The following is a 26,953-nucleotide window of genomic DNA, read 5'->3' as shown; positions in this document are numbered from 1 at the left end:
GACATACCATAAAATTCACAATTTTAAAGGGTACAATTCAGTGATTTTTAGTATATTCACAAGGTTGTGCAACCATCACCACTATCTAGTTCTAGAATGCTTTCATCACCCCAACAAGAAAACCTGGACCCACTAGCAGTCACTCCCCATTCCCGTCATCCTTCCAGCCCCTGACAACCACTAATCTCCTTCCTATTTCTATGGATTTGTTTTTTCTGGACGTTTTGTATAAACGAAATCATGTAATATGTGGGCTTTTGTGACTGGCTTTTCACTAAGCATAAGATTTTCAAAGTTCATCCACATTGTAGCATGTATCAGGAGTTCGTTCCTTTTTATGGCTGAATAATATTCCATTGTATGGGTCTATCACATTGTGTTTACCCATTCATCAGTTGATAGACATTTGGGTTGTTTCCACATTTTGGCTTTTATGATAATACTGCTCTGAACACTCGTGTGCAAGTTTTTGTGTGGACAGACATTTTCAGCTCTCTTGGGTAGATACCTAGCAGTGGAATTGCCTGGTCACATGCTAACTCTATGTTTAACCTTTTGAGGACCTGCCAGACTGTTTTCCAAAGTGGCTGCACCATTTGACATTCCCACCAGCAGTGTTCGAAGGCTCCTATTTCTCCACATCCTCTTCAGCACCTGTTACTGTCCATCTTTTTGATTACCGCCATCCTCGTAGGTGTCAAGTGGGATCTCATTGTGCTTTTGACTTGCATTTCCCTAATGACTTAATAATGTTGAGCATCTTTTCATGTGCTTGTTGGCCATTTGTGCATATTCCTCGCAGAAATGTCCATTCAAATCCTTTGCCCAGTTTTAAATTGGGTTATTTGTCTTTTTATGGTTGAGTTGTAATCGCCTCATCCTTTCCTCCATCTGTCCAGTCCTCCCCATTCTAGAGAACAGCAGGCACAGGGCCTCCCTCATGTCTCCTTGAGAACACCATCCTCTCCACCCTCCTTCTCGGGCTGCCTAGCCTGACCCAGAGCCCCACCCCCACCCCCCACCGCCCAGCACAGGACCCTGCTTCCCCCAGGAGGAGTACAACAACACCTTTTTCACAGTAGGAGCTTATATCTCCCCCAGGCTTTCATCCGATTTAATTCTCATAATATCCTGCTGGGACAAACATTACAATCATCCCCATTTTGGGAAGAGAAAGCTCAATGAGGGGAAGTCACTCAGGAGGAAGCAGACCATTGAGGCTCCCTACTCTGCCTGCCCAGCTTCAAAGACTGTTCATACACCCTCATGCCAAGATCATGGCGGGCACATCCCGAGGGCCAGAGCTCCCCCGGGACGGACAGACTCACCTCCTTCACCCGCTGCAGCATGGGCTGCAGCCACTCGGTGTTCACTTCGCAGTGGCTGTCCAGAAAGGTGAGGACGGCAGCTGCGGCCACATCTGCCCCCCGAACTCGGGACCGGATCAGCCCTACAAGTGGAGTGGACAGAGGCTGGTGCCAGATGGAGCCAATTTGCTCCCTGCCGCCCCGCAGAGTCTCAGGGCTCTCCGCCCCTTCAGCGGCCGAGGTTTCCTCTGAGTTATGGTGATTGATCTTTGCTTCGTATTTGTTTATTTCCTCCCTCCTTCGATTTCTTTCTCTCATCCACCCATCAACCATCATTACTCCAAGGTCATTCTCTGAGGGCGCTCCATGTGCCAGACCCTGTTCTGGGCTCGGGGGACACACTGAGTAACTGTCAGAGTTAATGAATGAAAATTGCAATAAAGTGTGGCTTGGTACCAAAGGAGAACCAGGAGCTAAAACTCTTTCCCCCCACCCCTCGGGAACCTCAGGGCAGTCCCCCCCTCCAGCTGCACCATCACGTGTGACATGGAGAGAATCTTCTAGACCAAGACAGGCGGGAGTTAGTATGTCAGCCCCTTCATTCACTGTAAGCATGTTATTTAACGTCTCTAAGCCTCAGTTTCTTATCTGAAGATTCAGAGAGAGTATAGTCCCTGCCTGTCGGGGAGGGAGCCTGGCGCCCAGGAGGCCTCCACCTGCACTCTGCTCTGCCTCCACCCCATTCCCTGACAGGCTCACCAACGGCTCACTGACCGTCAGAGAATGGCCTCGCTTTGGGCAGCCCCCTGGTCAGGGTTGGGACTTGCTTGTCAGGAGCGAGGAGGCCCAGCTGGTCCTGTTCCCGACAGAGCAGCCCCCGGTGCCCTGTGAGCTGTGGGGACGGAAGGGCCTCACTCTAAGAGCTCGAAATACAAGTGGCTCATGGAGCGAATTCCCTGGCCACACCTCTGCCCGGTGCCCTGCCGCTATCCTGCTGCTGATCCACCCATCTGTGCAGCAGTCCATCTGTCCCTTCCTTCCTCTCCCGCTATATCCCCAGGCCTAAAGGCATCTTCAACCCTGTGCTTGGGAGAAATTTCTCTCTGGCCTCTTCCACTCCAGTCTGAAGGTCCCCTTGGCCTGATTGGTCTTTCCTAAATGTGTCCATCACCTCTCTCTCTGTCTGTCTCAAACCTTCAGTGGCTCCCTACTACCTGCCTTATCAAGTCGAAATGCCTTTCTCTGGTTTCCAAGGTGGTCTGTCATCTATCCTCACCCACCCTTCCCTCTGCTGACCAGGCCCCGATTGTCCTAGGAAAGGAGAATAAGTAGAGGGGGGTTAAGAGGTTGGGCTTTGGGGTGGGTCCCCCTCCCCTGGGTTAGAATCCTGGCTCCTCTACTCATCACCCCAGGCAAATTACTGAACCTCCTTAAACCCCGTTTCCCTATCTGCTGTTCTGAGGCCTGAATGTGGGAATGCAGGCAAGTGAACGCCTCTCAGGATGGGCGCTCGGGAAGAGGGCCGTCAGCACTACCTGTGTGCTCTCCTGACCCAGGTCTTTGCCTGCAGAGTCCCTGAGCCTGGATGCCCTCCCTGGACCCCCTTCACTGTCCCACAACCCCTCACCCAAGCAAGGCCCCCTCCCTGATATGGCTCCTCTCCTGCGCTCCCTCTCCCCCCGCTCCTTTCTACCCCCACACGATCATAACCAGCCCGTGCTGCCATGATTCTGACTCTTTGGGGACGTGATAAGCTCTCCGAGGGCAGGGGCCACGTTTCATGCTTCCTTTGTGTCCCCTAGAGGGCTGTGCACAACCCTGTGCCATGGGTGACGCTCCAAAACACCTCCTGATGGCAGTGAGGTGACAGCACTGACTTTCTCAAAGCGTGCCCTCTCAGTCCACCCCATGTAATCCATACAACCACCGCGCAAGGCAGAAAGGGGACCATTGTTATCCCCATTCCCAGAAGAGACAACCCAGGCCTCCTGAAGCAGAGCCACCTGCCCACAGTCATGTTACGACAGGGGCTGACCTGGGATGGCAGGAGGGTCCTTCCACAGACCTTGGTCCTGGCCACCAGGGATGCAGCAGCCCCATGCTGGCTTCGTATGATGTGGCGCCAAAAGGGAGTGCAGAGGTCTGGAGCCAAATGGGTCTGCAGCAGCACCCGAGGTCCAAGAACTTACCTTCCCGCCGGTCGTTGCGCAGGCACTTGACCTTGGGGATCCTGGTCAGGAGCAGACAGTCTTCAGCTGAGTGGAGAGAAGGAAGCAAGCTCATTCAGATGTGGGCATCCGACCACAAGTGGCTTGGCTGCCACTGGAACTGCCCAGGAGCTGTCACATACCAGGCCCAGGAAAAGGGCCGGGGCTGGGGAGGCATGGAGGAGCATAGTCATCTCCACTGGCCAAAGGATTGCCCGGTCGCCCATGGCCAGGCCATTCTGAGGAATGCCTGTACTTATGGCATTACCCCCAGGGGGCACCAGAGGGCACCAGCACAGTCAACGTCTAACACCCATGGAGCTGGATTGAAGGGATGAGCTGCATACGGCAGTTGTATAACTAAGGACGATGCTGATGTTGTTTCCATCTTTTTAAATGTCATCTCACTTGTGTCCCATCAAAGCAACACTCCTCTTTCCCCTCCTTTGACACCAGCGAGCAGAGCCAGAGAGGGCACCTAGAAAAGACTGAAGATCCTGGCGGGGGGCAGAGGTCAAGAGTGCTGGCCTCAGCATTCTGGGGAAATGGGGGTTTGGAGGGGTGCAAACGCAGAAGGTGGATACTTACGGTCTGAACTGAAGTCATCCACTAAAATGATTTCCTGGATCAGGCTGGCGGGAGTGCGGTTCAGGACACTGGAGCAGCGGTGGGGACAGAAGAGGCCAGGTTTAGGGCCACCTTCCAATTACCTCTCCCTGCCATGGGGCTCCCCCACCACCCAGCTTGGGGGTCAGCACACTGGCCACAGGCAGCTGCTTGCAAACCTTCCAGGCCTTGATCTGTGGCTGAGGAGCCGTGTGTTCCTCGGGCTCTTCCGTGGACCCGCTGACCCTGCTGCCTGGAGCCTCAGGCACTTGGGACCCGCTCCAGACAGGGGTGGGGGCTGCTCTAGTTTGGTTGTTGGGCAGGACCTGCAGCTGCTCTGGCTGCCTAGGCTTAACCAGCCCTGCCGGGGCAGCCCCAAGCTGGACCCGGAACCCTCTGCCTGGAAGGCTAATGAGGCTCCTTCTGGCCTGATGGCTCAGGAGTGGTGTTCTCAGGAAGCCCCCCACTCTTTCCCTCCCACCATCCCTCCTCTTCTTCCACTCTCTGGGAAAGGAAACCCAAGCTTCTTCAATCCTAGAATACCACCGGCACTCCTTTCTGAATCCTATTCCTACCTAAGTTCATTAAAGAAATGGGGTGAGGAGGAATTAAACTTGACCACAGGGCCAAGCTTAGGAGATGAAGGGGCACCTCTCTCTGAATCACTCACAGGAGCCGGGGCCTCCTGGGCTGGCATCCATTCACCTGAGGCCTCACGCCTATCCCTGCCTCCCTCGGCATTTCTGCCCTTGTCTTGGGGAACCAAACTTGTTTTTGACTCGGCATCTTGCTAACAACTGGCCTTCTGGGGTCTCTCTGACCCTGATTCATCAGCCCCAGCTTCTCAGAAGGGCAGGACACCCCTGCCCAGGGCCACTGGTCTTCATGCGTCTGACAGCAGCACCCTATCTCAATGCCCTCCGCTGCAGGGGTGCAGCAGATCACTCCAAGGCTGGGGGAGTAGCACCATTGAGCTGAGGGTCCCAAGGCAGGGCTGACCTCTTCACCGTGCGCAGGAGGGTGGAGCGGGCCTCATTGTGGAAGGTGATGATGACACTGGTGGCCGGCAGGTCCACAGAGTAGGACACGGATGGGCAACTGAGAAGGGAGCAGAGAGGTCAGAGGGCAGCTGTGGGAGCATCCTGAGGGCAGGCTTGAGGCTTCTTTTTGTCCAGCCTGCTGTCCCTCTGGAATACCTCTGTGGGACAGAGAAGCCAAGCCTGAAACAGGATGTGGGCCCTGCCCCTCCACGCCCACACTCCAGCCCACTCAGGCCACCCAGCCTGGAGTCCTCCGAGGGAAGCCACAGGTGGGGGCACCTGCCCGGGCCCAGGCACTCTTTGCCAAAGACCTAGAGCATCCCCAGTCACTGAAGCATTTGCAGGCCTCCGACCATGTGCAGGCACGGCACCAGGCCCCATGATCCAGCCTTGGACCAACAGACAGAACTCCCTGCCTATGGAGCAGCCATGAGAAGCAAAATGCGGGAGGGAGGAGAGCGAAAACAGCCTCTCTTCCGTCTCTGATACTCTGTCGCTTCTTCTTTCTCTTCTCCTGGCTCATGACATTTGGTCGGATCTGGAGAAGAAGTGTCCCGTCCTGCCTTCCTGGGAGTTCCTCCCTCTCACTGCCCAACACTGACAGCCCGGCTGTGACACCAGGCAGGGGAGCGGGCTCACTCCTCCCCGGCCCCGGGACCCCTGGAGGAGACAAAGCCTCTGAGAAGACTCCAAAGGCAGCTCCCGCCGCCTCCCTCCTCCCCCCGCAGCTCTGTGCTCCGGCTCCAGACACATTTTTGGCCCACTGGCTCCCCACTCCTCAGGAAAGGGAATGAAAGCAATCCATTCTCGCCAGCCTTCATCCCTGCCGTCTCTGCAAATGCGTTTATTCGTGCTCCTGGGGCCGGCGCGAAGGCAGCTGCGGAGCTGCTTTTCATGGCAATCTTCTTTATTACAATTGCTCTCTGACTATTCCAGCAGTGACTATTTTTTCATTTCAGCATTCATTCCACTGACAGCAGCTTACAGCCCAATTCCCAGGCCCATTTCCTGCCCTGCAGAGCAGACCCAGTCAGACAGGCAAGAGTTCCACCAGCCTGGGACCTCCCCCCACCAAGGGGAAATCCTAAGAGGCTTTAAAATAACTCTCCTTGAGGGAGGATGTAGGGGAGAAGAAAAATTCACCTCTGACCCCCCCCCGCATTGCACCACTCCCCTGCCCTGAAGCCCCACTTGCCGTGTGAACCATCTTCCTGCGTGGATTGGAGGTGAGGGTGGGCTTGACCTCCTGAGACAGGGAACGCTGGCAGAAGCAGCCATCTCCTGTGCGCCCAGACCCCAGCACTGACCTCTAGGCCCCAGGCCTCTGTCCTTGAACTCTAACCATCTTATGCCCAGGAAGGAGGGAATCTGGATAGCAATCCCAACCTCCACCTGAAGGTGGCCAACCTACCCACACCCCATCTGGGGGGCAGACTTGACCTCCTCCCCACCGGCCCTGCAACCCTTTCCACTCTGCATTTCTCTGGGGTTTATATCTACGATGACGGGGTTTTATCCAGCTCCCAAGAGCCAAGAGCCTCTGAAGAGGTGTGGCCCATGCCTGTGTTTTAAGTCTGGGCCTGGCGGGGTTTTCTCTCTGATGCTGGTAGGCCTGTCTTACACAGCTTAGGTCTCTTTGCTCCCCTTGATGGGGGTTCCCTAGATTGAGGGCTGAACTAGGAACTAGCCTGACAGTTTGGAACCCAGCAGCAGCTGCAGTTTGGAGGGCCCAGGGCAAGAGTGTGCCTCACCCCAGCACACACAGCTCCACCATGGGAGCCCCTACCCACCAAAGCCAGGACCTCCTTTGCTCCCCCTACACATGCGCCCCCCCCCACACACACACATCCTGATCCCCCTCGGGCTTCCGAAAGGGCCAGGCAGCAGCTCCGGGGCAGGAGGGGAGGCCCACCTCACCACCCCACACTGCCTTGGATCCAAAGAGTCTCATTTTAAAATGCCTGGAGCCCCAGGAGGAACTCTTCCTTCAAGTTCTTCGGTGAACACCTGAGAAGGTTCAGAGCTGGGGTGGGTGGGAGTGAGAACAGAGGTGACCCAGGCCAACCTCTCGACTCACAGATTTGGAACCTCCAGGCCCCGGGGTCTAGGTGGCCACGTAGGGCTGCCCATGAGCAGTCTCCTAGTGGTGCTGTATGGACATAACCTCCCAGGCCCCGCAGTGCAGGCAGACACGAGGGGAGACTGCCCCCGGGACTGACTGAGAAAGAATTTCCAAGGCCGGAACTGGCCATTAGACCTGGGTGGGACCTTCCTGAGTAGCAGGATTATCGCCCTATTTAGCAGCATGCGTGGTCTCTGGAGGCTGACGGTGCTGGGCTTCCAGGACAGTGAGGACAGTCTAGGACTCCCCCAACAGCGCGTCCATCTCGCCTTGCACAGGCTGTCAAGCCCGCTGGAGTTCAGGCACAACTCCATGAGTGACAGGGAAAGTGCTAGAAGCAGACCTTTATCTCACATACATCTTTTGTGCTGCGGAGTAGCTGCGTCAGAAGGAAAAGCAATCTTGACCCCAGTCATTCTCATCTACCCTCAAACCAGGACCAGCCCAGCACTGGGTCCATAGCTGGAGCCAACACCACTCATGTTGACCATTCAAAGCTGCAGGTACATGGGTGGGTCAGCTCCCACAGCCCCTCGTTGCCCTGTTAGATGTCTGCATGGAGCGCAGAGGAGGCCCCCAAACCAGCTTAGGCTGGCAAGGAGCCTTCCCCCGAGGAGAGGACACTGAGAGGAGTGGTGAAGGTGTGTGTGTTGGGGAGGGGGGTTCAGGCAGAGGAAACAGCGGGGTAAAAACAAGGAGGGAGGCAGGAGCAGTATAGGACTGCAGGAGCATGACGTGCTAGGGGAAGAGGAGCAGGGGCTCAGAGGGGAAGGGGCCGCTTGCACTTCAGGGTGAGGAGCTGAGACTGTTCCAGTAGGAGGGGCAGGCAGAGGAGAGACTGGACGTGGCGACCCGTATAACTTAGACGGGAGACAACAAGGGCCTGAACCCAGGAGGGGGGTTGATGATGTGCCCAAGGTCAGCCACTCACACTGAGCACGTCAGAGCTGGGAATAGTGTGGAAGGCGTCCTTGACCCTGGTCTAGGGCCTCTCCTTAGTTCTCACTGGGAGAACTAAGAGCAAGACTGGGAAGCATTTCTGGGAGTTGCTGAAAAAGCAGGGGCAGTAGAGTGGGAAGAGAGGAAGGAAAGGGATGTCAGGGGCCGGCCTCGGAGCCAAGTGGTTAAGTTTGCACACTCTGCTTCGGTGGCCCAGGGTTTCAGCAGCCCAGGGTTTCGCTGGTTTGGATCCCGGGCACGGACATGACACCACTCATCAGGCCACGCTGAGGTGGCATCCCACATAGCACAACCAGAGGCACTCAAACTGGAATACACAACTATGTACTGGGGGCTTTGGGGAGAAGAAGAAAAAAAAAGAAGAGGAAGATTGGCAACAGTTGTTAGCTCAGGTGCCAATCTTAAAAAAAAAGGGGGGGGGGATCCAGTGGGGCAGTGCACAGTGCACAGCAGTCCACCGACGCACAGTACAGGCAGGGCTGGCGGCCCCCCTTCACCTCAGGCACCACCAGTGGGGCACCAAGAACGCCCGGCTCGCCCACCCCTCAGACTCCCTGTGGTCCCCTGGCAGGTCACTCTCACTGGGATTCCAGACTGAGGTGCTGAGGGGCCTCCCTCGCCGCAGCTGGGAGGTCTCCTTGGCCTTGTCAGGGCCCTCCGAAGGTCAATGACATAAAGGGAGTCAGGACAACCACTGAAGGTGAAGGTTTGAACTGAGTCTGAAGAAATCTTCCTCATTTCTTAAATCCACATGACTGAGAGAAACAAGCTAACTGGTGCTGGCCCTTCCCTCCCCCTTTCTCTCTCCCTGGGCACAATGGAGGCCACACCTGTAATGGCGGGTGTCCCGGATGGGCCGGTCTGGGCTCAGCTTGTCACTCTCCAGCTGGTTGAAGGCGTGCTGCCGATAGGGGTCCTCTCCAGCCTTCAGCTGCTTGGCCGCCAGGTAGGCCTTCTCATCAAAGCCTTTCGAGGGTGTTCCTGTCACCTGAGACAAAGGTCAGCATCAGAGGGGCCACGGGCAGGAGGATAAAGTAGCCACCATGTGTAAGCACTTACTGCCAGGCGGGAGCCAACTGTGCACCTCGTTTGTACCTTCCCCAGCTCTGTGAGCAGAGATCGTCATTCCCCCACTGCACAGATGAGGAAACTGAGGCTCAAGAAGTTAAAAACAGTACCCAGATGTGTGGGGGCACACCGTACATGGGAACTCTCTGTATTTTCTGCTCAATGCTGTGTCCTTAAAAGTGTCCTAAAAAAATAAAGTCTATTTAAAAAAAAAACAGCTCAAGGTCAGAGCTAGTAAGTTGCAGCTTCTGGATTCAAACTGGTTGTTCTGACCCTGAAGCCCATATTCTTTGCTGGATATGGAAAGGATGGCTCCTGGAGACCCAAGGTCCTGAGGGGACCGCCAACCAGGCTGGAGGTCACCAAGCAACCCGCAGATCGACAGTCTCCTAGGGATGAACTTGAGCCTGACGCTAGGCTAGGCATGTGGGAGGTGCCTGATCAGTAAACACCCAGGGCTTAGACAAGCCACTGCACAGAGGATACCCATGAGGACAAGCAGGCCCTTGCAGGCTGATGCCAGAGCTGCCAGAACTCAAATGCACGGACAATGATGCATCTTCTCTGGGACTCGTGCTTGCTGCTGCAATAGCCCCACATCAGACCTTGGGCCCACTGGTGCTAAGTGCTGGGGAGTGATGGATGACTGATGCTGTAGCCCAGCCTCCCTCCTCTTAGCCACACCCTACTCTGTGCTCCCAGATTCCCCCCATGAGAGACACTGGGGAAGGACACATCTGAGATGAATGGATGCATAGATGGATCCCAACATCTCATTATTTGAACCAAACTACTGGCCGGAGGTTCTCCAGAGTGCCTTGAAATACCATCAACTGTGAGAGCACTGCGATCCCAACCCTTCCACCTGACCAGCCACCGGGCTGGAGCTGCAGGCCCCCAGAGACAGCAGGAAGGCAGGAACTGCCACACGAGGACTCTGTCACAGACCTGGTCCTGAGAGGGATGGTCCCAGGAAGGCAGCTGGCCCTATGGGAGAGGGCCCTGTGTTGGGTGTTGCTGGGGAATATGTTCCCTGAGAGCCTAGCTCCCAACCTCACGGGACAGAAATGCAGAAGGCTACTCCGTAGTGTTCCTGCCTCCGGTTCTATCCCCTCCTAGGAGCCGGTCCCTGAGCTCCCTGAGGTCAGAGCCAGTGAGAGAGATTTCCCAGTGTCCATGAGCCCAGCCCCATGCTACACATAGATGCTCAGGGAGTCTATGCTCAGGATGGTGACAAAGGCTGAGGCTGCCGCACTGTGATAGTGTGAGTTGGTGCCATGCCAGGGACTGAACAGATGTGGCAGAGCCACTCCTGAGTGGACTCAAAATGCACTTCAGGAGACAGAGGAAGGAAGGAAGGAGGGAGGGAGAGGGAGAATGTTTTGACTTGAACCCCAGATTGCTAGAAGGACCCAAGCTGTCCCACTTTGAGAGTCGAGAATGAAAGCTCCTTTGTGTCATTCCTGCCCTGGAAAAAGAATGAATGGTAACTCTGCCTGCCTCTTCCTCCCTGCCTGGGGTCAGGAGATGGAAAGCAGCCTCCAACTGATGGTTGAGGAGCTAAAATAAAAGAAAAACTGCAGAAGCTCCCAAAGGGAGAGTATGCCACTTCATTATCCTGCAAGGCAACTGTGGGAAATAACCATGTTTATTTACTTAGGACTTATAGCCACTCTGTGTGTTCAGGAAACCTCTGAGCCCTCATCCTACACTCACCCATCACCCAATAAACATGATTGAGAGCCACCCATCTACCAGGCACTGAGACACCCTTCTGCAAGTTCCAAGGATCACCTGATCATTCATTCATTTGTTTACAAATGCTTGAACTCACTCACTCATTCATTCAACTATCCATTCATTCAACAAAGCTCTGCTGAGCAGCTCCCTTGTGCCAGGAAGTGGAAAGAACGCTTCTGAGACTGTTCCCCCATCCCCAGGCTGCTGCCTTCCTGCACTTCATTCACAGCTTCCTTGGAGCCACAGAGAACGTTGTGGTAGAGAGTCTGCTCAGGCCAAGGCTCTCTAGAGAAGTTCCTCTCAGGGACTCAAAACGGAGCTAGACATCCTCAAAGATGCTGTCAGGAAACGTCTGCTCCTCCCTCCCACAGACCCACAGCTTCTGTTGGTCCCACCCTCCCCCAAGGTTAGAATCTGCACCTGAGAGACAGCTCGTGAAGAAGGATGCCATGGGAACACCAAGCCCTGCTCCCTCCTAGAGACCCAGCATCCCCGGGGTTTGGAGTCAGTAGGCAGAGTCAGCCAAGTGGAGGGGACCCTGAGGAAGGGCAGGTTGTGACCTCTGCATGGCTTTGGCTTCTACTCCATCCAGACCCTCCCTGGCCTCACCCCAGTCACCGCCTGGAGCCCTGCTACCTCTGATGTCCAACCCCAGTTCCCACACCCGTCCCACAGCTCATTTCCTTCCAGCTCTCCAGCTCTCCTTTCCCCTTAGCCTTGTTCTTTGATCTTGAGACTTCCAGGCCTTTGAATGTGCCATGGTACCTCCAACTCAACATCGCAAAACGAATTCCTCACTGATCCCCAAAGCAGCTCCTTCTCCTGCGTTCCCTGTCGCAGAGACGAGCAGTCCCGTTCTCTGGGGCCTCCAGGCCACAAATCCAGGGGTCATCACTGATGCCTCCCTCATGCTCCACAGCCTGGTCAGACCCCTGCCCTGGGTATCCACAGGCAGCGTCCTGGGCATACCACCAGTATTAAATCACCAATATTTACAAAAGGTCTAGTGGGTGCAGACACTGTGCAACAGGCTGTAAAGACAGAAATAAACCAAAAGCAATATGGCCCCCAGAAGAAGGATCTAGGAATTTGGCCCTTTCCTCCCCTATCCCACTCCAGGCATGGCCATGGGGGATCATGAAGAAACCCCCACCCTCAGCCTAAGAGCATGGGTAGCAGGAGAATTGGCCATGCAATCTCACCCCACCCCAACCCCAGCTGAGGCAGGAGTCCCGAGACGACGCCTGCGTGGCGGATGGTGACCAGTGCATGCTGTTTCCCTTCTGCCCTCCTCAGCAGGGGAGTATGTTGCTGCTCTCCTGCTTTCCCCTCCACACTGCTTACTAAGCATTGCGCTGGGGGGTAAATACATCCTTTGGCTCTAGGCTGTGAGACCGTGAGGAGCTATATCTGGATCAGCCTGAGAGACCCAAGATTCTGGGCTTGGAGCCAGTTGGAGCCACTGGATGGGACTTGTGCTGCTGCCCTTTCTGGAGGGGGTGAGGGCACTTGGGACTATTTGTGGAGTTCTTATTTCACGTGGCACTGACGTCTGTGCTTTACTTTGCTCTTTTTTCCACTAGATGGTGGGCTCCTCGTCTTTGAGCTCCCAGCACCTGGCACATAGTAGGTACTGAGTGGATGTTTGCTGAATAAAGGAATGAAAGGGTGAATGAATGAATGAATGGATGAATACCTAAATATTGCCCCTGCTCTCAACTTACTTAAAAGCAGATGGGAAGCAAACCGCAGCAAACAAATGGGGTGCTCTCCCATGTTTCATGACCTTCGGTGGCTTTGCTCTCTCCCAGGCTACAAGCCCTGGAGCTCACAGTGGCCCGAGAGACTCTATGAGTGGGGACCCCTTGCCTCACTGGGCTCGGCCTCTACGGTGGCCCCCTCCCTTCTCAGTCCAGACACACTGGCCTCCTTCTGTTCCTTGAGCCTGCCGGCACCCTTCTCTTAGCCCTTTCGTTCCTTGTGCCTTCTCTCTGGAAGGCACCTCTCCCAGATGTCTGCATGGCTCCCTCCTTCACCCCCTGCAGGGCTCTGCTCAAACCTTGCTTTCTCTGTGAGCCTTCCCAGACTGGTGTCTGTAAAACTGTGACCCCAGCCCCACCGCACACTCCCTGCTCCCCTGTCCTGCTTTATATTTCCTTAGAGCACTTAGCACCATCTGATGTTCTATGTGGATTGTGTTAATTTATTTTCTTTTTGACTGCTTCTCCCCACAAGAATATAAGTTTCTCCAGGGCAGGGATTGTCTATTTTGTTTAATACTGGATCCCAAAGCCCAGGAGAGCCTGCGTGATCATAGGACTCAAACACAATCGCTAAAGAGTACATGAGTGATGAGCTGTCATGACCTCAAGTATCCCCATCCACCCCCCAACACACACACACTTGGCTAACATAACACTTGGAATTGCAGTGGACCAAGGGGTGGCAGGGTAGTTTTTGCCTGCCTTAGGCATCCCCTTCCCACTCACACACTCCTAGCAGGGCTGTTAATCACTGTCCCCCTGACCCACCAACACCTCAATCATCACCAGAGAGATGGGCACAAGACCCGGGCCAGGCCCATCTTACCATACCCTCTCAGACACAGGAATTGGCTCAGGAATAGTCATTTGACTCAATCTGGGCCAATCAGAATCCGCCCTGAGACTTTTCTACACGATGAGCTCTTTTCATCAGCACTGCACAGCATGAGAGGCACAAGTCTTCTTGCCCATCACACGGAGAAATCTGGTCTGGAGAACAAAACCATCATCATCTGGAAAGAAACTGTCAGAGCCAAGAGATGGAACGAGAGAGCTCTAATGATATTGTCTGGGTCCCTGGAGCCAGTTGTATCTGTTCCAAATTCACCTTGGGTTTCTCTTTCTCTCTACTTATCCACTACCTACTTACCTGTTTTTTTGTTTGTTTGTTTTTTTTTTGCTTAAATTATTTTGGGTTGCCTGTCCTTTCAACGAATAAAAAACTATCCTCCAAAAGTAAAAAAACAATAAACAACAAATGAGCCACCAGTGACTTGAGCCCAGGGCTGAGTGAGACATTCCCAGTTTTCCCCAGCAGGCAGGGCTGTGGTCAGGCTTCGGGGTAGGGGTTCCGTCTGGACCACAGCTCAAGAACCTCTTGAGTTGCTATGGTGAGGAAGGAGGGCTGGGGAGATGCTGAGTCTCCCTCAGCCCTCCAGCCTTCTGCCCAGGGTTCTCGGTTCTTGTCTGACATTCAGGCAACTGCCACCTCCCCAGTCTTTGTCCTTTGGGGAAGTGACAAATCCACTACTTCCATGACCAATAAGGTCAATCAGATCTGAAATTATTTAAGCCAAAATCACGACTCTGCTCTATAAAATGGGAAGAATTATTTCTTGTCTGGAGAGTTTTATTTTCAGTCCATCACTTCGACTAACCTTTGAAACTTGCCTGACTTGCTTCAGGGTTTTTTCCAGCTAGATTTGCCTATTTCTTCATGACTGCTAAATTTAGGAAACAAACAGCAAAGGGGAGGGTTTAAAATAAGAAAGGAAAATATTTTCCCTGTCATTTTCATCAAAAATAGCTCAACCCAAATCCCTAAGCCTTGTAAACTTTCTTTCAAAACATTTACACTGCACCCCTAAATTTTAGATTTAAACAACTCCAACTCCTTCTAAATAACTGTGCCCAATTTCCTTCTACTGCCAGTAAAACAGGTACCTGCTGGGTTTGCCTTTTGCTAAATTTCAATGAAACTGCAAGTAAAAAGGCTCCAGTCCTATTTTATGGATGACTCCAACTTGTTTCTAAGTCTGCTTTAAACCCAAAACACCTGGCGAACAAAATGTGCTTCCCAACTACTCCCCACTCCCTTGGGAACAAAATCTCATCCGATGCCGTGGCCCAGGTTGAAAGACTGCCATTCATTACACGAGCCGGGAAACTGTCACCACCTCTGAGTGCAAGGTCTCAGGTTCCACCTCTCTAAAATGAAAAGGTGGGTTCCACAGGGCCAGTCTCCCAGAGAGCCGCTGGGTTCTGGGGAAGTAGCCAGCCCCACCTGGCCTGCCCTTGTTCCTACCCAACCAGACAGGATGCTAGGGGCGACACAGGGCCAGGAACCTGAGCTCGGGCACAGGGGGACCTCGCCTAGGGTATCAAGGGTCCCTGAGGGTCCTGCCCTAGACATGTACCCATCCTCTTCACATTGCTTTGAATGCAGTTATTATGGGGGTTACCAGCCTGGACTTTGAAAGCCAAAAGCCCTGGGATACAACGCCAACTCTTTCTGCTCCTGGCCCTGAAAGGTCACGCTTCCTGAGATGCTTCTTCATCTGGAAAATGGGGATTATTCTGAGGATTAAAGGAGATAATGTAGAGAACATGCTTAGCACAATATCCGGCACATAAATTGTCATTATTAATTATTATTAGCTCACTTGCCTTTTTACCACTGTTTCTCAACCTTGATCACACATCAGAATCATCTGAGAAGATTTTAAAAATCCTGATGTCTAGGCCCTACCCAAAGACCAATTAAATCAGAATCTCAGGAGATGGGACACAAGCATCAAGTTCTTAAAGCTCTCCAGGTGTTCCAGTGTGCCATCAAGGTTGAGCTGCTGCTTTATACAGATGCAGGATGCTGAGCGACTGCTGGCAAAATCACAGGACCAAGAACTAGGAGGGACCTTGGAGGCCATCTCCCCTGACCCCCTGCCCCAGGAGCCTCATCGTGAGTTGGGTTTTTTGGCCTCTATTTGTCCTGACCTGGAGCTTCACCATCAGCAGAGCTAATGGCAATTCAGCTAGAGCCTCCATGGTTACTATGGAAACAACCACCTGGCAACACTTATGCCCACAGGTCCAGGAGGCTCCAGTTCAATTACATACCCAGGAGCACAGGGTAGGGGCTGCCTGGGAAGCCCACCTTGGGCTTCCAGTTAGATTTCCCACCATGATCTGACTTTTCTAGGGGTGCTGATGACCGCACAGCTTTATGATACCAATGGTCTCATCAAGAACGAGGGGGCACATTCCCCGTTCCCTTAGGGATCTGAGCCAATTAGGATCCTCTACTTAAGACTGGGATGAAGCATCAGGCCCACTGTTCCAGATGGTTTCTGCTCAGATCCAGGGGGATTCCAGGGCCAATCAAGCTGCCCAGGTCTGATTTCCCACTCTCTGCCCAGCCCAGAGGCCATCTCGGGATGGAGGGATTCTGAGGGTCCATGCTAGGGATATGTGATGTGACAGCTCCGTCTCCACCTGCTTATCAGTTTACCCAGCTTGAGCATTCCGGAGTCTGTGAAGGGCACCAGAACCCTGCCTTACTCTCCCAGCCACAACTGCTACAGAGTATGAGAGTAATGAGCTGATACTGACGGCTCACTGGGACATAATATGGGCTGGGTGCTATGCTAGGTGCTTATTTCTGTCTCCAAGTAGTCCTGCCAAATAGGTGCTCTTCTTATCCTCATTTTACAGAGGTGGAAGCTGATGCTCAGAGAGGTAAAATAACATGCTCAGGGTCACACAGCTGCTGAGTGGCTGGGCTGGGACTGGAATTGAGGCTGTCTGGCCACAGAGCCTAAGCACAAAGCTTTCTCTGTGTGCCTTCAGACTACTCCTGGGCCTGGACGTGCTTGGCATGCCCCTTCCAATTCTGAGTCCCTCGGCTGCAAAGCAAGCTGGCCTCTGGTGCCCGGAACACAACCAAGCCCCAACAAGTGCAGGCAGGAGGCCGCCTCCGTCCTGGGCTCAGGGTTCAGAGCATCAGTTTCGTGGCTGGGATGGGGACTTGCCCAGTGTTGTCATGTCTTGGCCTGACATGGGCGTGGAAACACTTCTCTGCTTATGGCTAGAAAGAAGATGGAAAAAATGAAAAGTGCAAGAGTTTGTATTACTCAGACCAAAACAGCACATAACCAAATTTCTTGGGTCAGCCTGGGCCCTCCTCAGTCTTCCCAACAAGGTCGTCAGGGTCCTGATGACCTTCAGCTGCAGGCACAACAAAGGGAGGACAAAGCCAATACCTTCTCAGGCTATTGTTTGCCTGATGGTACCAATCCCCCAAACAACACTGAGGCCGAGAGAAAGGAAGCGAGCAGAAGAACTGCTGAGACAAGGCAAGCTCAGGGCTCCCCAGACCTCAACAAACACCCTCGGCCAACATATGGTGCAGGTCACCACCCTGTTCTGCCCTGGTCACGCAAGTGTAATATATCAATATTTGTAAGGTATCATTGCACTTCAGGTGTTTCATATTCAGAGCTTAATTGGACAAAGAAAAGCACTAATTGGCCATGTAACATGTAAAACACACACAGCATGACAATTTCAAGGGTGGCAACAGCCTCCTGCCTCACCCACCGAGGTCAGGACCAGCTGGGCCAGGATCAGATTCAACCCATTAGAACTCAGCAAGGCCCTGATTGTGGGCTGGGCACCTCGGTTTATAACACTTTCAGAACCAAGAGCCAAATTAGACTAGTGGCTGACACAGTCCACTGTTGGCACTGTCGGTCAAGTTTAGAAAAACATTTCCTATGGTGTGTGACCAATAATGAAACAGTTGGGTTATAGTCTTAATAGGAGACAGCATGACAGAAGCAGACTTTTAAAATCAGATTAAGCAAAGAGAAAAAGGAGGAGGGGCAGGGGAAATGGGAAAAAGCAGCCTGCCTCATGTGCGTTTTCTTCGAGAGCCACTGCTGGGGCAGGTAAGACTCGTCCCGTCTAGAGGACCATGGCCCTGGACTGGCATCTCCCCCTGCAGCCTAGCAGTTATCTATGTAGAGTACGCAAAGTGGCTGCAAAATCTGGAAACAGGGGTAATACTAATAATTTTTCATGAATAGAGCCCTTTCGATTACTTCTTCCGGGATACACTAAAGACGCACTTTTATTCAGTGAAAAATCAGAGACACAAGTCATCTGATCACAGAGTGTGACAGATGCACGTGCTGGATCCATGGAAATGTGGCACCACATTCACTGCAGTTTTGCACAGTGCACTGAACCATACGTTGTTAATGAGCAACAGCGCAATGACTATGTCATGCATTGTAATATAATTGAAATAAACCAATTATTATACATATTCATCCAGGTTTTCCTTGATGGCCACCCTGTAGTTAAACAAAACCTTAAAGGGAAGATGTGGATCATTCTTGAAAAAGACTCAGCGATGTAAAGATAGAAATCCTCCCTGACGTAATCTACAAACTCAATTCAATCCTGATTAAAGAACAACTGTGTTGGGGGTGGGGAGAGGGCAGGGAGAGAAGGAGGATTCCGCCGAAAGAGTTTAAACAGAGAGAACAATCAGGGAAAATCTGAAAAAAATTAAAGATGGGGAAATAGACCTACCAGATATTAAGACATATGAGACTGCAGACTTTATATAGCGAGATACTGCTGGGATAAAGCCAAATAGATCAATAGAAGAAAATAGAAAGGTCAGAAATAGACCCAAGTGCATATGGAGGGTTGGCCTAAGATACAATCGCATCTCAAATGGCAGGGGGAAGGGAGAGACGTGCTATTCAGTGAATGATGTTAGGAAAAGCGACTAGACAATGTGGAAACAAATAAAGCCAAATTTCTTTCTTAAACCAAAATAAACTCTAGGTGGCTCAAAGATTTAAAAAAATAAACTAAAAAGTATGAAGGGAAAAAAAGTATGAAGAAAAAATTGGTTACTTTTTGTTCTTGTTTTTTGACGTTTTGAACATAAATTCCAAATGTCATCAAAGAAGCTACATAAAGACTTAAAATTTCTGTAAGACTGAAAACACCACCAAGTCAAGATACAAACGTCACCTTGGGAAAAAAATATTAGCCAAATATATGCCCAACAAAGGATTTCTTTAATATACAAAGAGCTTTTACAAATCAATAAGAAAAGGACCAATAATTCAAAAGAAATGTAGACATAAAGGATATGAACAAAGAGTTCATAGAAATATAAAAAACAGATGACCAATAATAGATGAAAGATGTTCAACCTCGTTGATTTTTAAATAAATGCAAATTAAAACAAGATACAATTTCTTGCTAATTTGGCAAATTTAAAAACAAGTATTAATATAATGCTCAGTATTTTGACAGTTTGAAGAAACAGGAGGCCTTATATGTTGGTGGATTATAAATTGGTATGACCAAGGCTGTTTGACAACACCAGCATTTTAAATACTACTTTTTGACTCAGTAGAAGTTCCATTTTTAGGCGAACATACACCTGGTTTTCCTGAGACAGTCCCAGTATACACCTGTGCTCTCAGGAGCCCCTCTGAATTAGAATTTGTCTTAGTTTAGGTGATAGATTACAATATTTCTAGGCATTAACTCTACAATTACACTCACATGACTATGTGAAATGTAGAAGTGTCTTAATTATAGTAGTATTTATAAAAATGCTCGAAATAAATGCCCATCAGTAGAGGACTGATTAAGTCAATTATGGTTTATCCTTACAGTGGAATTATAAATAAATGTTAGAAGGACTAAGTTGTGTAATATAGTGTGATTCATTTTGCATAAACAGTTCATAAATACATGTACATGTAAATGCATAGATATAGCTGGAAAAATACATGGCAAACTGCTCAACAGTGGTCACCTCCAGGGAGTGGCATAGGAGTGGGCTGGAAGACTGAAGAATTTTACCTTTTCCTTTATATAAGTCTGTTTTTTTGTAAATAAGCATTTATTCTTTTACAATAAAATTCTTTGGGGGAAAAAACAGATGAACCTTAATTCTCTACCTAAGATAAAAGAATTGAGCTGGTTATTGTCATCATCAACATCATCATCTTCAGAGTGGATCTCAGGTATAAATAAATTGATGAAAAGTAAGCCCTTCTTCAACTAATAAGGAAGTGTCATTAGAGACCAAGGCCAAGATGGTCCACACCCTCGTATGTCCAGCAACTATGCAGGATGTGAAAGCCGGACGGTGAAGAAGGCTGACAGGGAAAAAATGGATTCATTTAAAATATGGCGTTGGCGGAGAGCTCTGTGGATACTCTGGACTGTCAGAAAGATGAACAAGTGGGTACTAGAGCAAATTAAGCTTGAACTCTCGTTGGAGGCAAACATGATAAAACTGAGGCTGTCCTCCTTTGGGCACATCATGAGAAGGCGGGACTCTGGAAAAGACAATAATGCCGGGAAAAGTGGAAGGCAGCAGGAAAAGAGGAAGACCAAATGTGAGATGGACTGACTCCATAAAGGAAGCATAAGCATGAGTCTACAGGAGCTGAGCAGGGCTGTTGAGGACAAGACGTTGTGGACATCTCTCATTCATAGGTCATCAGGAGGCCGCTTGACAGCATGTAACAACAAAGCCCTTCCTCAGCTGTAACATTTGGGGCCGAAGTACCAGCCAGGAACAGATTATTCCTGATGGAGAGGAGGGGAAGGGAAGTTCTGGGGGAGGAAAAATAATTTTCCCTCTACTCTTCTGATTTCTTAGCTGAGACTGCTGCAATAAAAGACAGAAAGGGTTCTGGGACCCAATACCAATATGCAGTGGGGTTTCCCCACACCACCAACAAGCAGTTCTTGAGCTCTAGCTGGGTGTCCTACGTTCAACTCAGTTCTGACACTCTCCACCCAAAAATAGTATCAGATTCCACAGGTTAAGGGCTCAGTTCCACAGGACTGCCCTCCACTTCGGATGCGACTGGCTATCAGAGGTTCCCACAACTCCTTAGGTTCTATTAATTTGAGAGAGTAGCTCACAGAACTCACTAGATCACTGGTTTATTACAAAGGATATTAAAGGCTATGAATCAACAGTTAGATGAAGAGACACAAAGGGCAAGGTCCCGAACAAAGGAGCTTCAGTCACGGGGGCACATGGAAGCATTCTGGTTCCCCAACCTGGAAGCTCTCTGGACCCCCTCCGTTTTAGGTTTTTATGGAGGCTTCATTACATACGCATGATTGATTAAATCATTGACCATTAGTGATTCATTCAACCTCCAGCCCCTCACCCCTCTCTGGAAATCAGGTTAGGAACCAGCCCCCATCCAAAGATCACCTCATTAACATAACTGAGGACAAAAGACCCAATAGTATAACAAAAGATGCTCCCGTTGCTCTTCTGCTCAGGAAATTCCAATGGTTTGGGGAGCCGGGAGTTAGCAACCGCGGCTGAAGACCAAATCTCTGAGAAATATATTTTTGGTCATCTGAATGACCAAATATATATTTTTTTATAAATTGCAACAGATTAACAAGAGAAAAGTAAACAGAAGTTTATTAACATGTATACATGGGAGATACCCATGGAAAACTGAGTAATTCCCTGAGGTGGCTTAGAACTCAGGATTAAGCACTGTCTTAACGGGGAAAGGGAGAGGGAGTTGGGCCTCTTGGGGGAGAGTGAGTGGTTTTTAGGAAAGACGACCCGGCTCTTAGAAGAATAGATGGGAAGTATGATAGTTTGTGACAAAGTGTGTCTGGGCGTGGTGTTGACTTCTAGTCTCCTGTGCTGTGAGCAGAGTCAGTCCTCCCTGGTGATGAAACTCCCGGGAGGGGATTCATGACGAGTGGGCTCCTTTTGGAGGATGTCTCTTCAGGCAGATGAGGGGAGTTCATGGAAACCTCTCCTTGCATTTGCTGGTTTTCAAGAGTCTACAGCTCAAAATAATCAATATGCCAAAGTGGCACATTTTGAGTGGCACGTTCTGCTATGCCTTGAAGTGGAGGAGGGAAGGGAGTAGTATTTGGGGGCTGAGCCCCAGTGTCTGTGTGGGATGCTATCACAAGTGAATTCAATGTTCAGGTGATGCTTGGAGACCCAGCTTGATTTCTCCTGATTTGTCCGCAAAGCGCAAGCTAACAATTGAAAATGGGGTGTGCTGGGGGGTGGCTAAGAAGTCGAGGGCCGTTAACTTTATCTGTACTGCAGGCACCAGCCACACAGTACACTATGAAGTTGGTACTCAGGGACAAGGGCGATTGGTGCCATTCCCTTTTCCATTTTGTCCATTTTAAGGTTTTGGGTTTTTTTTTTTTATCTTTTCTAAAGTGCCTGGTGTTGCGTGCTTAGCTTAGCAACTTGGTTGAAAGAGGTGGGCAGGCCCAGGAGAGCTGAAAAGGGCTGTCAGTCAATCCCTCAGGCTAGCGCACAGGCCACTCTGCAGCGCTGGAGTTGACCTCTGAGCGCAGCAGCTTCCACAGCTGCAGAAAGGAGGTAAGGAGGCTTCCCACCCAGGGGAGCCGAGCGGGCGCTTAAAGAAAGTCATTGCCTCCGGCCCATGCGGGCCCTCACTGAATGACTGTGGAAAAGAAGGCGGGTTGAGCAAGATGGTCTCTGAGGCCTCTTCCATCTCGAACATTAAGCGGTCCATCGCTGCACCCACTCAACCCACCATTCTTCCGTACATACTTGCTGCAGATCGTGGGGGACCTCTGAAGAGCCAAGAGCTTCTTTGGATGCGACCTGTCACTGTTCCAGACACACAGTAGGTGCTCATGGGGTGTTTGTCACATCAGAAAGGTATGTACATTGTGCCCCAGAGACCCCGGTTCCACAGGAGCTGGAGGAGTGATCAGCAGCTCTGGTTAAGTGTCACCGAAATGATCCTTGCTGTCGCCAGGGCCTCGAGCTTTGGATAGGAGGAAAAAATACAAAGGATTTCTAGAAGGGGGGAGCTGCAGGAAGCGGGGCAACCTGGGAGCCCCACTGGTGGTCCTGCCAAGTACATGAGCCTGGCAGATGGGCACGCTAGCTTTGGGTCCGGGAGGGAAGAAAGTGTGTTTTATTGTGGCTGAAGAGTCCTCTGTGGGGAATGACATTATTACGGGTTAATGGTGGATAGCGCTTTTCTTCCTTGACTAATATCTTTGAATATTACATTAAATTGTTTTTAAGCCACCAGAACGGTTATTAAATTAGTACCCTTTTGGAAAACAGTCTGGCAGTATATTTCTAGTGCTTTATCCTTTGGCAACACAGCCTTTTTCGTTTTATTCTGTCCATTACCTTCCCCTAGCCATGGAAGGTTGCCAATTGGGCCCCAAATCTCCCATATAGCCCATATCCCATATAGAAGATTTAAATTTAACCTTTAAAAGGAGAGAGCGACATGTAAATGTGCCCTCTCATCTAGGATTCCCATCTAATCATATAATTAATTATAGACAAATATTAGGCACAAGAATGTTCATGACAGTCTTATTTATAAGAGTGAAAACGTGAAAACAATACATATGTCAACAGCAAGAAAAAGAGTAAGTAAATTATGTTCCATCAACTGAAAAAAAATTTTGACAACTATTTACAATAACTGTTATAGGCTGTGGGGAAATAAGTACACTCTTATATGTTATTAGAGGGAGTATAAACGGTAGAAATCTCTAGAAGTAAATTTACCGGTATGTATCAAGAGTCTGAAAAAGATGTGTACATATGATTCAATTTTAGGAATCCGTTCTAAGGAAATGATTGAAAATGGGTTCCATTTATAACAGCAAAAGATTGTGGAGAAAAAACCACCTAGATTTCTAGTAAAAGGGAACTGGTTCAATAAGTTATGGTACACTCCTTCAATAGAATACATTGCAACAATCTAAAAAGATGTAGAAATGTATTTTTTTTAACATGGAAAGATGTTTACCATAAAAGAGTTAAGTGAAAAAAAGCAGGCTACAAATTAATATGTGCATTGTGATTCCATATTCATTTATCTGAACGTTCTAATTTGTCTTAACGAATAATTAGTACCTGTGAAATCAGGCAAAAATAACGTTAACGATATTAGCTGTGCAAGCCCTGCAGCAGCACAGCACAAAGCTTGCGCAATAATGGGAGGAAAGGGCACAGTAGAAATTGTGTATACTCTGTGATTGGAGCTATGCAAAATTACGGAGTTCAACAAGAAAGGCATGGTGAAAAATCAAAACAGTGATTTGTTAGGAGGGGCAGATTATGGGTGATTTTCCATCCTTTCGGGTATTACTATGTTTATGCAATTTTTATTTTTTAAGTGGGAAAAAAACCCTTTGAGACTTTTTCCTCGTGGCCTCTCCCCTCTTTGGAATGGTTGTCTCTATGGAACTCAAGGCTGCTTACTAAAAATAATGCCTTACACTGGACCTTGCTCTTCACAGCTTACTGTACTTCTCCTGGGCGAAGCCTGTCACGGTGACCCTTTCTCCTTTGTGCCGGCACATCTCTGCCCTCGTTCTTACCAGCCCTGACCCCTGACCCCAAGGACCCAGATGCTGTGGGGCTAACCAGCCCCTTTTGGCTATCCTAGACCCCACGGATCACACTTGCCAGCCTTGAAGCTTAACGTCTCAAGGTCTTGCCGGGGCAGGACGACAAGCTAACACAAACCACTAATAGTGGATCAACGCATATTAAACCCCTCCCGAAGCAGGCACTGGCACACACAGCTCTTGAGAGAACATTCCTTTGTGGAAAACAACTTGGCAAATGTATCGAAAAAGCCTTTAAAATGTTTACAACCTCTGGTCCAACCTCTGATTCCAGGAGGTTATAAAATAATAGGTATATGACAATGTGGGTACAAAGATATACCACTCAATATCTTTTATACTAATAAAATATTGGAAATAATCTAAATGTCCAACAGTGGAAGCTTGGTTAGATAAACTATGGCACATGATAAGGGGGCCACGTAAAACACAGGATGCCCAGTTAAACTAGAATTTCAGATAAACAGTGAATAATCTTTTTAGTAAATATATCCCAAATAATGCATAAAATATACTTATTCTAAAAAGGTATTCATGTTTATCTGAAATTCTGATTTACCCTGGATGTCTTGTATTTTTATTTGCTAAATCTGGCCACCCTACATATCCATATAATAGAATACTATGTAGCCATTAAAATTCTTATTTTTAGACCAGTGGCTTTCAAATTGTGTTTCTTCTCTCCCTGTGCTTTAGCTAAATCTTCTCAATTTTTATCTATTTTATAATTTAGGCTTCCGCCTAAGATTAGGTTTGAAAATAAGGGTTCTATTACTAAAAGAAGTTTGAAAAACCCTGTTTTAGAAAACTATTTAACGACAGGAGACAGTGCTCATAAAATAATAAGTAGAAAAAACCATGTTAAAAACCAGTATGATTCTAGGTTTGTATACACACACACGCACATACATGGAGGGTGAGACAGACAGACGGATACCAGACACTCTGGAAGAATCTTTGAAAAAAACCAAAAACAGCTATTATCTGTGGCTGTTGGGATTATAGGTGATTTTCAGAAGGTTTTTTTCAGATTTTCTACAATGAACTAAATGCATTTACGTTTTGAAAAAAATTTCTATTAGAACTATCCATCCTCTCAGATGACGTTAATACTTGAACATCATTCAGCCTGTGCATCTGTGGTTCTGACATCTGGGACTTCTGAACTCTTTGGGGATCTAATGAAATCTCTGTGTCTTAGTCTCAGAGGGTATGTTCACACAAAATTTTGCCTGCATTCCGCCTCCCATCCCTTCTTGTTAAGGAGCCCTCCCTAGATTCTAGAATGCTATTTCTTCCCTCTGCTTGCTGATAAAACTACTTATTCTGTCTCTGTGGCATTAGTTCTTGACCTTTTTTGGGGGAGAGGGGTGGTCACACACCTGCTCTGAAACCCTGTTAAAAGCTATGAGCTCCTCAGAAGAGAAGCACTCATCAACCCACATGCGGCTGCAGGTTGTGGGAGATCCTGAACTCCCCGAGGTCCATTCTTGGACTCCACATTTGGAACCCCTGGCGCAATTCCAAGTCTTTGGCACTCACTGGGGCCCTGACTTGGCTCATTCCCTTTAGGGCCAAACCAGTTAAATATAGATTTTGAAAAAAAGGGCCAAAGCCAGGGATAGAATCTAGCTCAGCACTCCCAGGGCACCGCCACACAGCAAACCTTCTAAAGGAGCGTGTGTGTGTGTGAGAATATGGAGAATTGCCTGCACACTGAGTACTGCTGAGAGCATTAGAGTCGGGAGGGTTCCATGGACAGGAAGAAGAACCAGAAGGGAGACCCGAATTTGGCACCTCTTCCTTTGTATGATCTGTGACTTTGGGGTGGCTGAATGGGGCAGGGAGGGAGTGTGGGGATGGGACACAGGACTACTGTGCCAACTCCAAGTTGGCTGCCCACTCCCTTTAATAACTCTCTTCAGCAGCTGTACAGTGAACCAACCTCGTTTATGCCTCTGAAAACCAAGCAGGGGCCAACTGACAGGGTGAGGAAGGCTGCAGGAGCCTGGGAGGACAGCCCCACAGAGAGCTGGGCGATTCGGCAGTAGCTATGTGAGTGTTAAATGTGTACACCCTCCTAGCAACTCTACCTCTTGGCATCTCTTAAAACAAAACAAAACAAAACAAAACTTACCTACATAACCAAAGAGGTGTGTACAGGGTATTTTTTGCAGCATATCAACCAACACAAAGTTACCTCTGATTCATTATATATTTTATTTATTTACTTATTTATTTTTTGGATTTTATTTTTCCTTTTTTTCCTCAAAGCCCCCTGGTACATAGTTGTATACTTTTAGTTGTGGGTACTTCTAGTTGTGCTATGTGGGACCCCGCCCCAGCATGGCTTAATGAACAGTGCCACGTCCACACTCAGGATTCAAACCAGGGAAACCCTGGGCAGCTGAAGCGGAGCACAGGAACTTAACCACTTGGCCACGGGACAGGCCCCCATTATATATTTTAAATTTAAACATAATCACCAAACCCTATGAACATAATATGAATTTGAATTTCTTTCCCAAGGAGAAAACACAACAATATTCTGCATAAGGGAAGTTCCAAGCTCAGGTTAAAGCTGCTTGTATCTTTTTCACCTCACTCCTATAGGCTTGCAGGATCACCAGCAAGTGCACGCCCACGACAGCCCTGTACAGTGGGAGGGCCATGGGCTTCC

At 49.5% G+C, this 26,953-nt stretch overlaps 1 protein-coding gene across 4 annotated transcripts in view; it reads right to left on the bottom strand.

Annotated features, from left to right (window-relative positions):
* GALNT16 (polypeptide N-acetylgalactosaminyltransferase 16) overlaps positions 1 to 26,953 on the bottom strand; it is a 90,926-nt gene that overhangs the window by 26,233 nt on the left and 37,740 nt on the right. For all 4 annotated transcript variants that reach the window (XR_006530185.2, XM_070513865.1, XM_044773867.2 and 1 more), the window contains exons 3-7: positions 9,073 to 9,230; positions 5,120 to 5,218; positions 4,103 to 4,170; positions 3,497 to 3,562; positions 1,329 to 1,450 (exon numbers count right to left, since the gene is read on the bottom strand). Coding sequence is in view for 3 of the 4 variants with exons in the window: in XM_070513865.1 (XP_070369966.1) it covers positions 1,329 to 1,450; positions 3,497 to 3,562; positions 4,103 to 4,170; positions 5,120 to 5,218; positions 9,073 to 9,230 (513 nt within the window). In the remaining variant the exon portion in view is untranslated. The remainder of the gene's footprint in view (positions 1 to 1,328; positions 1,451 to 3,496; positions 3,563 to 4,102; positions 4,171 to 5,119; positions 5,219 to 9,072; positions 9,231 to 26,953) is intronic.

Source organism: Equus asinus, chromosome 7, assembly GCF_041296235.1.
Source record: "Equus asinus isolate D_3611 breed Donkey chromosome 7, EquAss-T2T_v2, whole genome shotgun sequence".
Lineage (NCBI taxonomy): Eukaryota > Metazoa > Chordata > Mammalia > Perissodactyla > Equidae > Equus > Equus asinus.
Note: the sequence above shows the minus strand (reverse complement) of the source record. Positions and strands in the feature narration are given on the sequence as shown.